General features: G+C 38.0%; 1 protein-coding gene across 3 annotated transcripts in view; it reads right to left on the bottom strand.

Annotated features, from left to right (window-relative positions):
* LOC106642424 (palmitoyltransferase ZDHHC3) overlaps positions 1-10,313 on the bottom strand; it is a 38,919-nt gene extending 28,606 nt beyond the window's left edge. The window contains exons 1-5 of one of the 3 annotated variants that reach the window (XM_089595881.1): positions 10,175-10,313; positions 9,829-10,066; positions 6,314-6,499; positions 5,831-6,052; positions 5,535-5,747 (exon numbers count right to left, since the gene is read on the bottom strand). In XM_089595881.1, the coding sequence (XP_089452007.1) occupies positions 5,535-5,747; positions 5,831-6,052; positions 6,314-6,499; positions 9,829-10,059 (852 nt within the window). In that variant the 5' untranslated portion in view covers positions 10,060-10,066; positions 10,175-10,313. Of the gene's footprint in view, positions 1-5,534; positions 5,748-5,830; positions 6,053-6,313; positions 6,500-6,651; positions 7,105-9,828; positions 10,067-10,174 lie in introns of those variants that run through there. The other 2 variants (XM_089595888.1, XM_089595885.1) reach the window with 2 other exon arrangements.
* Positions 10,314-12,289: the final 1,976 nt, after the last annotated feature.

The following is a 12,289-nucleotide window of genomic DNA, read 5'->3' as shown; positions in this document are numbered from 1 at the left end:
CCAAGCCGAGATGAACGTCAGTTAAATGTGTTTGCGCTGCGTTTGAAAACAAGCGGATTGAAGGATGAGACTCACAAATTGAATTTTTCAATTGACAAAATTAACAAAAATTTCAAGGGACAGTGTTCTTGCGTGATCGGTGTATAAATGCAAACACGGTGTTGCATTACTGTTTTTTTTAAAGTAGGTTATTTTTTTTTTTTTTTTTTTTTTTTTTACAAACAAACTTATCGAAGTTCAGCATAAATTTACAATTGAATTAAGAAACGAAGAAAGCTCTCTAGAAAACTTAAGTACAACAGACTTCTTTCGTACGTTATGACATTGTTGAACTATAATACAAGCTTTTCTAGCATGTCTGCAATTTAAAAATGATATAACTGCAACCCTTTCAATTTACTCATGTATACATCTATACTATAACCCTAGGAAAATTGGAGTGAGCAGCAGAAAACGTAAATGCTGCTCACGGTTTGCTCTCAGGAGACTCACTTTTTTTTTAACAATTAAATTAAGATTTCAACCAAGTCCTCTTATGAATTTTATGACGAAATTAGAGATAGATAATTTGAAGTTTCGTAAATTTATGAATTTGTTATTCTATTTGCACGTAACAGCTGTATTTCTGCATCACACCTACATTTCGTGGTTACTTACCCAGAGGGCGCTCACGCTTGCTTTCAGGTGCGAATCTGTCCTTGGTAGGATGTCACTTGTGTTGGTTATCACTTTATGACAACACCAATCTGCCTTTGGTAGGGTGCCACTTCTATTGGTTGTCTTGTGGAGGGCCTGGGAGCAATTTATTGAAGCAGTAAAATATGATTGTGTACTTCAATTTTAGAATCACAGCTCCATAATTACATAGGCAATACATATCTCCAAGTCTTGTATCTAATTGCAATCATAATTATTTGCCCAATTAACCGTTTTTAATAACGACAAGTACTTTTTATGATAGCTGCTCTCCTGTATTATTGGCATCCTGCATTATTTTGTAGGTTATTTCATTAAAAAAGGCACGAACGCATTCGTACGTGCAAGCTATCGTGCTACACGTTGCTCGAAAAAAGGTACTCTCGCAGCGTTGGCCGCGATGGTCAAAAGTTTGCTGCCAACCGCAACCTTCAAATCGCTTCTTGATCAGCGCCACCACCGGCCAAGTTATGAACTATCGCTAATGTATACATATGACGTTTATATACCAGCGCCTATTACCTGATAACTCGGGACCCGGGGCGCTTACTGTACACTCTACCAGTTAATAAAATATTAATTAATAACACAAGTGCCTATCACCCGGTGAACTAGGTCGCGTACTGGCCACTCTATTGATTAGTAGGTTGTTAATTAATACTACAAGCACCTATCACCCAATGACCTGGAGCACTTACTGACCACTCTATAAATTGGAAAACAATAATGTATAACACAAGCGCCTACCAACTGATGACCCGGGGCTGTATTTACAATTTTAAAAAAATGATTCTAGAAGAGTATTTAATAGAACGAAATAAATAATAAATTTTAAATAAAAATTAAAGCCCTTTTTGGTTTATTATATAGAGAGATATTAGTAAGTGTTGCGGTATCTTTTGTAAACACTCGCCTATATTCCTAATAATTTTTAGTATTCATTTCTACCTCGAAAAACTTCTCTTCACGAAGATAGAAGTGTCACGGCCGGTCAATTAAGGGCCGGACTGGGGACACTTATTTCCTCTCACCGAACACATTTAAGGTGTTCAATAAAAGGGGGGGACCACGGGGTGGGAGAGCAAACGGCTTCCCCACGGACGTTTGGCCGAGAGGCAGTTTTTTGAGGAGAAAATGTCATCGTCTTAGCAACGATAGACAATATTGATTTTCACTTTATGTTTTTGTATGTTACTATGGGCGAGCGTATTTTGTTTTTTGTTTTTTTGGTTACTAGCGACGGGAGATAAAAAAGTAAGTGTTGAGCAAGAGCGCTTTCAGAATTTTCGCTGCGAATTTTCGAAGCAAGAACATCGTTTTGTAACGAGACATTGTTGTTAAAATAAATATTTTAATTTTTAAGAAGTGATATTTTTATTTACTACTTTCGTACGGAACAGTAAGGGTTATGGTCAATTATTTACTGATAATATTAATTGTTAGAAAATTAAAGACTCATGATGCAACGTTAGAGTAATCTTAAAAAGATTCTGAAATTTAATATTCATTAATTAATAGGCGTTAATAGCACTAGGATAATTATATGATACATACATTAAAACAATTTTTTTTTTTGTACTCTTATATAAAAATGTAGCGTCCAAAACGTACTGTTTTATAGGATTGCGATGTCATCAATTTAATACTTCAATTAATTGTGAAATTTGACAAGGATCTTTGGTAATAGGCGCTTGTGTTAGTAGTTAACAATTTATTTAATAGTGCGGCCAGTAAGCGCTCCAGGCCATGGGTGATAGGCGCTTGTGTTATGAGTTCATATTTTATTAATTAATAGAGTGGCCAGTAAGCGCCCCAAGTCATTGAGTGATAGATGTTTTTCTTATTATTTAAGATTTATTATTCTATAATGTGGCCAGTAAGCACCCCGGGTCACCGGGTGATAGGCACTTGTGTTATTAATTAACATTTTCTTAATTTATATAGCGGCCAGTAAGCCCCCTAGGTCATTAGGTGATAGGCGCTTGTGTTATTATTTAGGATTTTACTATTTATTAGAGTGGCCAGTAAGCGCCCGGGGTATTTTGGTGGTAGGTGCTTGTGTTATCAATTAATTATTTTATTAATTAATAAAGTGATTAGTAAGCACCCTTGGTCACTTGGTGGTAGGCGCTTGAAATATGAGTTAATTTTATATTCATTAATATAGTGGCCAGTAAGCGTCCCGGGTCGATAGGTGATAGGGGCTTTTGTTATTATTTAAGATCTATTATTTTATAATGAGGCCAGCGAGTACCCCAGGTCATCGGGTGATAGGCACTTGTGTTATTATTTAGGATTTCATCATACATCAGCGATAGTTCATAGCTTGGCCGGCGGTGGCGCTGATAATGAAGCGCTTTGAAGGTTGCGATCGGCAGCAAACTTTTGACCATCGCGGCCAACGCTGCACTCTCGCACGAGTGCTTATAGGTTGCGTATAGGCGCTTCCGTACCGCTCATCAAGCGAGCGCGCACGACTCATAGTCTAAGAGTCATTGCCCGATCGCGCCGAGCACACACACAGACACGCACCCATAGTGCTTAGATATTAACATCGCCATGCCCTTGCGTCCGTGTGATCGATGCTGCGACTTCGTCGCAATTTATATTAATAATCATATCATCATGCATATAATTTTATAGAAGTATAACTTCTTACTTGGGTATCCAAGCACCCACTGTCCAATGTACATTTAACCGCTCTCGCACCAACTCTCATTATGTCTCTCTCTCTATTCTCTCATTAGCTAAACATTTCTCTCCTTCTCGATCATGCAACTACATCTCCATCTTTTTTGCTCTCATTCAGGTCCTCGGGTCATAGATCTCTTCCCCTCTCTTATAATTGCTTACATCATTCTCTCTCACTGACTTTTTCATGGTTTTTCAAATAAGGTGTCAGAGATTGACGGGTCCTGACAGCTGCAGCGGGTTGAAGAATTGAAAGGGGAGGGGATTTTGCTACTACTTTGGGTGGGCACACCGGGTCAGTTCCTAACTCTCTGTCTGTACAGTGCGGTCTACAGTTGTCAACTGCGATCTCGAGTATCTGGCATAGTTGGATATTATATTCTTTCTATTGGCTTCTACATCTTTTCTCATCATCATCACGCACATGGGCATCTGGGTGTCACCTTTTCGGGGTTAATTTCTTTCTTAATTTTCATCACTAAATCATCATCGTCATCTGCATCATCTTCGAGGAGCTCGGCGTGCTGCGAGTAAAGCACAGTGAAAATTTGCTTCACGGACCGTGCGACGTTTGTCGATTCGTGAGTTTTTTGACAAACGTGCGGACGCGCACATGTACGTTTTCTACACACAGCGACAGCGAGATACCGTCGAACCATCATCGGTAGGCTAGGACCGATAGGGAAAGAGGGGAAAGAGGAAAAGCGAAGAGGACAGTTAGGAAAAGAGGGAAAAGAAAAAAAAGCCGAAAAGAGATGAGATTAGCTTGGACCGGCGAGCGCGCGTGAAGCGAGTTTTTGTTATGGTTTACAAGAAGCGAATTTTGTTTTGGTGGACGTGAGAAGCATCCTCCGGAGTTTTCCTGTTCCTGCGATTGTTGTGGCGGCTGTGCTTGAGCTCTCCCCAGTGCAGTGCTTGGTACTGAGTGTCCGGATCCTGCTGGAATAGCAGGCGACGCCGGACTCAGGGTCACCAAGGCCGATACCGTCGATCTCGGCCTTCAAACGCTGCCAGTAGGGACGCCTACTGATCTCAGCGTACCCGCTCTACTGCTCCCGAGTAGACTTGGCCTGCGAGAGGCATCGTCGAGGAGCGACTCCGCATCGCCGTAAGTACCTGCCAGCAGGCAGCTGATTGTAAAGACCCTCGAATAGCCCGCGTTATCTGCCCGGTTCGCGAGTTTGCGCCGCGAGCTTGTCGAGTAACAACACATACACACGTGCGCACTTTTCATTCCAAGACATTTTATCTCGAAATTATAGTTCAACCTCACTAGTTTGTTTTTTCGTAAATTTTTCTTCTCTTGGGTTTTTCTCTTCAGAGTTTTTCCCTTGAGCCACGAAATATATCTTCGTTCGTGGCTCATAATCAGTGCATTTCTTTTGTATTTTACCCAGTTCCTTCCCATCCTCCGTTTAATTAAATTTATAAAAATTGTTTTTTTATGTGGATTTTGTTTCATCATTCGTCAATTACGTAGTTTTTATGTACCGCGATCCCTCGTCAACTTATATTTAATAAATTAGTTCCCACCTGAAAAAAAATGTCGGAATTTTATGTAGAATTACTTCTGTACGATTTCGTAATTCTATGTGTTTTTTTAAGTGGAATTACATATGGCATTACCAAGCTAAAACCCCTTATGTAATGCCATACGTCAAACCATATGTAATCATGTAATGCCACATGGCTTTCCACAAGGTATTACAGAAGTAATCCCACATGAAATTTCGTCTTTCTTTTTCAGGTGGGTGGACTTCGTCAAAATAGACGCAGCCCGCAGGGCAGCAATACTCTTGCTTAAATTCAGACAACTTTCTGACATTTTTTTCTGTCCTCATGACACTTTTTGTTGGGCTTTTGATCCATACAAAGAAATTTTTTGTCGTCCAGTCTGGATTTACCTCATATAGAGATGTTTTATTATTATTTCTATTGTATTATTCCAAAAACGATTTTCCTTAAAAAAGTTTTCTGATAGTTATAATTTCTAGTTAATTTTATTCCTTATTATATCAATTAAAAAAATTACCAAACCGAAAATTAAATCTTTCTGGAGAAAAGACACCTACGTTGAACGTTTATAAACCAATTTTTAATTAACATAGTTATTCAGTCGATAAAATAAAAATCGATATATTACTTACAGTTTCATCATTCCAAATGGCTTGAAGCTGTGTACCGAACATGACGGCAGTAAATACAGCAAAAAGAAGAGCTTCAAATGCCAAAAATAAGAGTAGGACTACCGTAGCTGGTGGACTAAAGGTTGTACAGTCACGCCACTCTTGCCTCACGCAACTTGTGAATTGTTGAATACAGAGAAACAGTGATTGCAAAGAAATGACGGCAACATAAAACTGCAATGATGATAAAATAAGGGTAAGTTATGACTAAGTAAGTAAAATACGGAATAATCCTAACATAGAATGTATTAACTTACAGTAAAAAGAACGAAGTATTTTTGATTGTTTTCACCAACGCAATTGTTGACCCAAGGACAGTGGTGATCCATTTTTCGAATGCACCTTTGGCATACTGAGCAATGATGTGCTCGATCTGGTTTGATGGAGCAACACTTTGGACATTTAAAGATTACTTGACCTTCTCTGAATCCCATTTGTTGTATCATTTCTTTTGTAGCATTGCCTTTGGGTACTGCACCCTTGAAAAGTAAAGCTGATAACTAACTGATTAAAAAAAAGCATAAATGTATGCACGTTCCAGGAAACAACTAAGACACTTGATACATAAGTAAAATAGATAAAGCTTACATTACTTTACCAAGTCCAAATAATACTAATAAGTTTGTTTGTTTAACAATGTATGAAATCATTTTTAAACAACTGACATAGATAATATGACTAATATAAAGTAACACACAAAGAGGGATAGAGAGAGCGAGAGAGATCGACTGTACACTTACTGGGTCCGTGAACATGGTCTTTAGGTGAGAAATGAAGGCCAGAAGAGTTAGCAACTGGAATATCGCTACATTTAGACTAGAGTAAATGGTGTTGATCGTGGGCACAAGGATAACTGCCATGACGACGAATTCAGCATAAATGATGAGCAGCCAAGTGAGAACAGCACAAATGATGCCACATATGTCCTGAAAAAAGAATAAAAAAAAAACAAAGGGTAGGACGAATTACTCAAATATGTGACACGTGAACCCGTTTAGACAACAGTAACAGCAGCCTCAGTAGTAGCATAGAGCATAATGTGTCATAATAAACAAGATGATGAAGGAGAGTTGTAAACCTTGATGCACCATAGCTTGCCACCGCAGCAACGATTGTGAATGTCCTTGTCCCTATGGTGATGGAAAGCTACATACCCATAATCCATTGCAATAAGCTCTTGAATCTTGGACATCAAGATTACTTATCTTGGGATCTCAGGAGTCGCAGCATCATCATTATCACCCTTCTCGTAACCGCATATGTAACAATATAGTTATCAACAAATATACCCAGGCAAACTTTATTTTAACAAAAAAACCTTTATTTCTTTGGCGTGCAATGAGCTAATGCATTAATGCATGTACAAACATGGCTCTTTCTACCATAGCTATAGCTTCTTACATATATGTAAGAAGTATAGACTGCTCGTTCTTATGAGTGTATTTAAAAATGTGGGCGCCCAGGCTCAGGGTGCCCGAACGATTTAGTTTTGAATCGTTTCAAAATTCTAAACGTCTTTTTCGTAACCAACATTAGACATATAAAAATACAGACTGCTCATTATTACGTGTGGCACTCATAGACATATAGAAAAAATAGACTGCTCGTTCTTACGTACGGCGCGAAAGCACACGTAAAAAGAGACACAACATCGAACGTGTGTATCTGTCTCTCTCGCACATTGCCAAAGTTGGGGGGTCAGTAAACTGCCAGCTGATGCAGACTTGTGAAGTTGGCGCCCGTAAATATTAAATATTAATATTTTGCACCCATTCAGGGCTTTAACGATTCCTCCTTACTTGCGGATTTATCCTCCACTTGAATTTTTATTTGCGGATCAATAGTTTGCGAGATATTTGCAAAATAAAAAGTCGAAATTGGGCGTGGCGCTGAAGTAAAAAAAACTTTGTTTCAAGTGCTAAAGTGGGTTAAAATCCAATTCTACCTGTACGGTTCGATTTCTCCTCATTTGCGGATTACGGAGGTATATAAATTAATATGTGATTAAATGTCACAAAGTTTGTAAATGATAAATTTAAATATTGAATAAGAGAATCTAGTAACTTTTGTCTAGTGGCTTTTGGTCCCAGTGCTACGTTCCTGTTGTTCGGTACATGTCGTTTACTCCGTACTGCGCACTGCGGGTTCTACAAAATATTTATCAGGATAGAAAACTTTAGTAGGTATTAATCTGTTAATTATCAGTTATAAGTTATTCAGCCTTTGGGTCAATACACACACACACACACACACACACATTTTTTGATGACTATGCAATCTAGTGTAAACCCATTTACAAAACATTTTTTTAAATCAAGTACTTGTAAATTTGTTACTAGGGCTGTGTTTGCATAGGCTCCGTTTGTAGAATGTTAAGGTCACGTGATAATCCCAACTGAAAATACATGGGTATATCCTACATGTATAATTTATACCTGTAAGATATACGTATAATTAGACGTAAAAATACACACAAATTTTTTTGGGCAAATTATACGTAAACATATACTTGATATGTACACGGGTGTAAATTATACGTATGGAATACACGTACATACATAAACTTTTTTACATTAATTTGTTTTACACTAACAATCACTCTTAATGTGAACACAAACTTAGTGATAATGTAGATATGTAATTATTTCTCAAAAAATGATAGGTATAAATTTTCAGTTTCAAAAAAAATTAACATTTTTTATTTATCAAATGTCTAATGTACAAAATATTCGATATAAAAATTTTGATTTCTTATACAATTTCTTCATAATTATATGGTCCGAAAAATGCTAATGCAAATTACAAACTGTAAAGATTGGAATGAGCCTTTACACGTACAACAAATTTGGAACAGCACAAACGTACTCTGCGGGAAGCATCTCTGAGACGATATAAACACACACCTTTTGAATACTATCAGTATCGATAGGTGTTAATACTTGCGATACGCTGATTATTCGCTTCGAAGGATCGTCAGATTGATCCACTTCTAATGGATAACAAAGTGTATACTCTTTCGATTCATTTGAATCCACGATAAATTCTAAAAGTTTAACATAATCTCCATCTACTGTTAAACCGTAAGAATTATCTGATCGCAGTCTGCTCTTTTTACATGAAGTAAATAAGCACCCTTGCTTAAACATTTTTACATATGGTCTGGCGCTTGGTGATAATGAAAGCCGTTCAATCCATTTGTCATTGGTGGGGTAACACTTTCCAAAATATCTAGCATGTGAAAGTTTGAAACTATATTTGGCGTGTTTTTTATGTAAATAAGAAACAAAATCTATAACATTTGATTCTGGGTATCTAGATTCTACAAACAAAGAACAATTTGGAAACGTTGAATAAAGTGAGAAAAAAAACTACACGCAAGCCTCTAAATCACAATAAATTCGGGATTCACCGCAATTTACACTTTGTGGAAACGAGTGCTGTAGTCCACTTGTATTGAATGAATAAAATATGCTTACCTCATTAAGACATATTGGATCCATGTGATTCAGTTCAAAAAAAGATTCCTTCCTTACTCGACTCAGTTCGGTGCTATGTTCACGACAGTGTCTATTCGGACACGTTCCGTGTATATTCCGTGAAATGGTTCGTGTACACTCCGTGTAGACAACATCTAGATGGCGTGCCTTTCCGTTATCTTCCGTAATGGTCCGTGAGTATAAAATTAAGTACGTAACGGTCCGTTACGGACTTGCCTTTGTCCTCACGGACCGTTACGTACTTGGTTTTTATACTCACGGACCATTACGAACTTGGCTTTGTTCTCACGGACCATTACGAACTTGGCTTTGTCCTCACGGACCGTTACGAACTTTGTTTTTTCTCTTACGGATCGTTACGGACTTGGTATTGCCTTCACGGATTGATAGGGACAACTTTTTTTTTCCTCACGGAAGTATACGGAGTTTTGTTTCCACTAGAAACTACGTGAGGTATTGTAGACAACGATTTTTACGGAAAGATTACGGAAGATAACGGAAAGGCACGCCATCTAGATGTTGTCTACACGGAGTGTATACGGACTATTTTACGGAGTATACACGGAACGCACGGAATATACACGGAACGTGTCCGAATAGACACTATCCTATGTTCACTAAGACTCTGCCATAAATAAACTTTGGCTTGGATTACAGTAAAAAGTTGTACAATAAATTTACATGTTTGCTTATGCATTGTGACACTTTTATGTATATATAGTAAATCAAATACATATATTGTTATTGGTACAACTTACATCATTTTGTGACGATGCAGAATTCTCATGCCCACAAGGATTGACCTGATCTTGTGTATAATAATGAATCAACGACGAATTACTTGAAGTCGAATTTGAGTTCAGGCCACTCTCAAAAACATTATGTGGAATTGTTTCTTTACTGCTAAAATTGAAACTTTCGTTTTCATCGCGGTTTTGATGCTCCTCACAAGTACGTGTGCTGTTCGATTCCCTAGGTAAGTATAGCATCACTATTCTGAAATATATATGTTGCTATAAATATTTATGATAAGTGCGAGTGAGACAGTGATATCATGCTGTTTCCCTCGCACTTATGATAAATGATCACGTGACCTTAACATACTTAATAACAAACAAAGCCTTAGGCGAACACAGCCAGGACAGCCTGCGTCACTTTGATCCGTTTCCACTGGTCGGTAACTTGATCTTCAATTCGCCTGATTGATCATTTACGCGCGAAATTTGAATGCGTGAGCTGTTTTCTAAAACTTGTCCAAACAAAATTATTACTTGTGTGCTTAGCTGTGGCTTGTCTTGTAATGATTATATATAGCTGTACTGCTAATTTTTAGTTGTGTTGTTATTTGTTTCTTGAATAACAACAAATATTAAAATTTCGCGCGTAATAAATAAATATCAGTCCACAGTGTTTGCCACAATAGATTCCAGATATTAGATTCTTAAGATGAAAAATCTGTACCTATTGACAAATAAATTTTTCCTTGAGTTTGAACTATGTAATGTATGTGGAGCTGATGCAAGCTCCCTACCGTTGGCAACGTGAGTGAGAGCGCTGAGAGAGATAAATACAGTTTCGATATTGTGTCTGTTTCTACGTGTGCTTCAGCGCCGTACATAAAAACGAGCAGTCTATTTTTTATATGTCTACGGTCACTCGCAAATTGCTAAAGGCCTACGCAGTCAAATTGACATATAAGGTGCACAGCGCACAGTGCACAAGAATAACATTGGTTGATATATCTATATACATAATGCACAACGCGTTGTGCTTTACGTTTTTACAGATATAGATATACCAACCAATGTTATTCTTGTGCACTGTGCACTGTGCACCTTATGTTAATTTGACTGCGTAGGCCTTAACGGTGGGGGTAAGGCTGCAGTCACATGAAGCGCAATAGAGCGAGCAGGATAAAATTGTCCCCATAAGCGACTGTGTTAAGTCTATTGCGCTGCAGCATAGCCCTACTGCACGGCGCAATAGACTTAACACAGTCACTTATGGGGACAATTCTATCCTGCTTGCTCTATTGCGCTCCATGTAACTGCAGCTTACGTAAACTAAATCTCAGAGATGAGTAGAGAGATTGCTAACGCCAATGCTACGATGCGAGACGACTTTTTGGCATTGATTGGAGCGCCCCGCCGCTGCCAGCCGTCGAACCGGGCACACATCTTACTACTCGTATCGGACAGCGTGCGCCTAAGAGAAGAGGAATGGATTCGCGTGGAAATGGTCATATAGGCGCACATTTTGGAGAGACGTGGAAGGGGTATACCGAATGTGTGTCTACGAGGAGAGGAGTGGAAATGTTGACTATAGCTATATATATCTGAGCGCGCAGCCAAAGCAAGCGACGACACAAGTTTTTCTCTTTTGACTGCAACCGAGTGAATCGTATATATATTAAACTGATTTTTGCTCCCGCTCTTTTTTTTCCCCTACTTTTAATACTTATTTTGAAATTCAGTATTATTTTGAAAAAATGTTCAGCTATTTTTTTAAGGATGGCAATTCAGTTATAATCACTAATTTTTTATTTTCCCTCATAATTGTTATGAACTGTAGGACAAGCTACAAAGATTTTAAATGAATATAAGTGGCTTTAAGATGACTGTCAACGAAGTTTTGGTAGCTAAGTTGCTTGATGCTTGTACCGCCGCTCGAATTATTTTGCTATCACGGGATCGATTCCAACTTTCTGAAGATTTTTTTTTTTTTAATGTAGTTTATCGTTTTAGTTAAATTTCTTTTATTTGTTTATTATTCAAGTTTATAAATAATGTTACCTTATTTTTTTTTTTTTTTTTTTTTCGATACGTCGAAATAAATGTATTTTTTATACTAAATCTATTCAATAATTTAGTAAGTTAATACTTCTCGTTGGCAAGGCCATTTCGCAATTTCATAATAATGAAATAAATTTCTTAAGCTATAAGTATAATTCATACATTTTAAAACTCACAAGAAATCGGACAGTCCGATACGAGTAGTAAGATGCGCGCCCGGTTCGACGGCTGGCAGTGGTGGGGCGCTCCGATCAGTGCCAAAAAGTCGTTGCGCGTCGTAGCATTGGCGTTAGCAATCTCTCTACTCATCTCTGCTAAATCTGGCTGCTGAAACTTTCCCACCGTTGGCAATATGCGAAAGAGACAGATATCCACGCTCAATTCTGTGTCTCTTTCTACTTGTGCTTCAGCGCCGTACATAAGAACG

The sequence above is a fragment of the Copidosoma floridanum genome, unplaced genomic scaffold (assembly GCF_036245765.1).
Source record: "Copidosoma floridanum isolate Cflo_tuat_1 unplaced genomic scaffold, Cflo_Japanese_pri ptg000004l, whole genome shotgun sequence".
In the NCBI taxonomy this organism is placed as follows: Eukaryota; Metazoa; Arthropoda; class Insecta; order Hymenoptera; family Encyrtidae; genus Copidosoma; species Copidosoma floridanum.
This window is presented reverse-complemented; position numbering and strand designations above follow the sequence as displayed.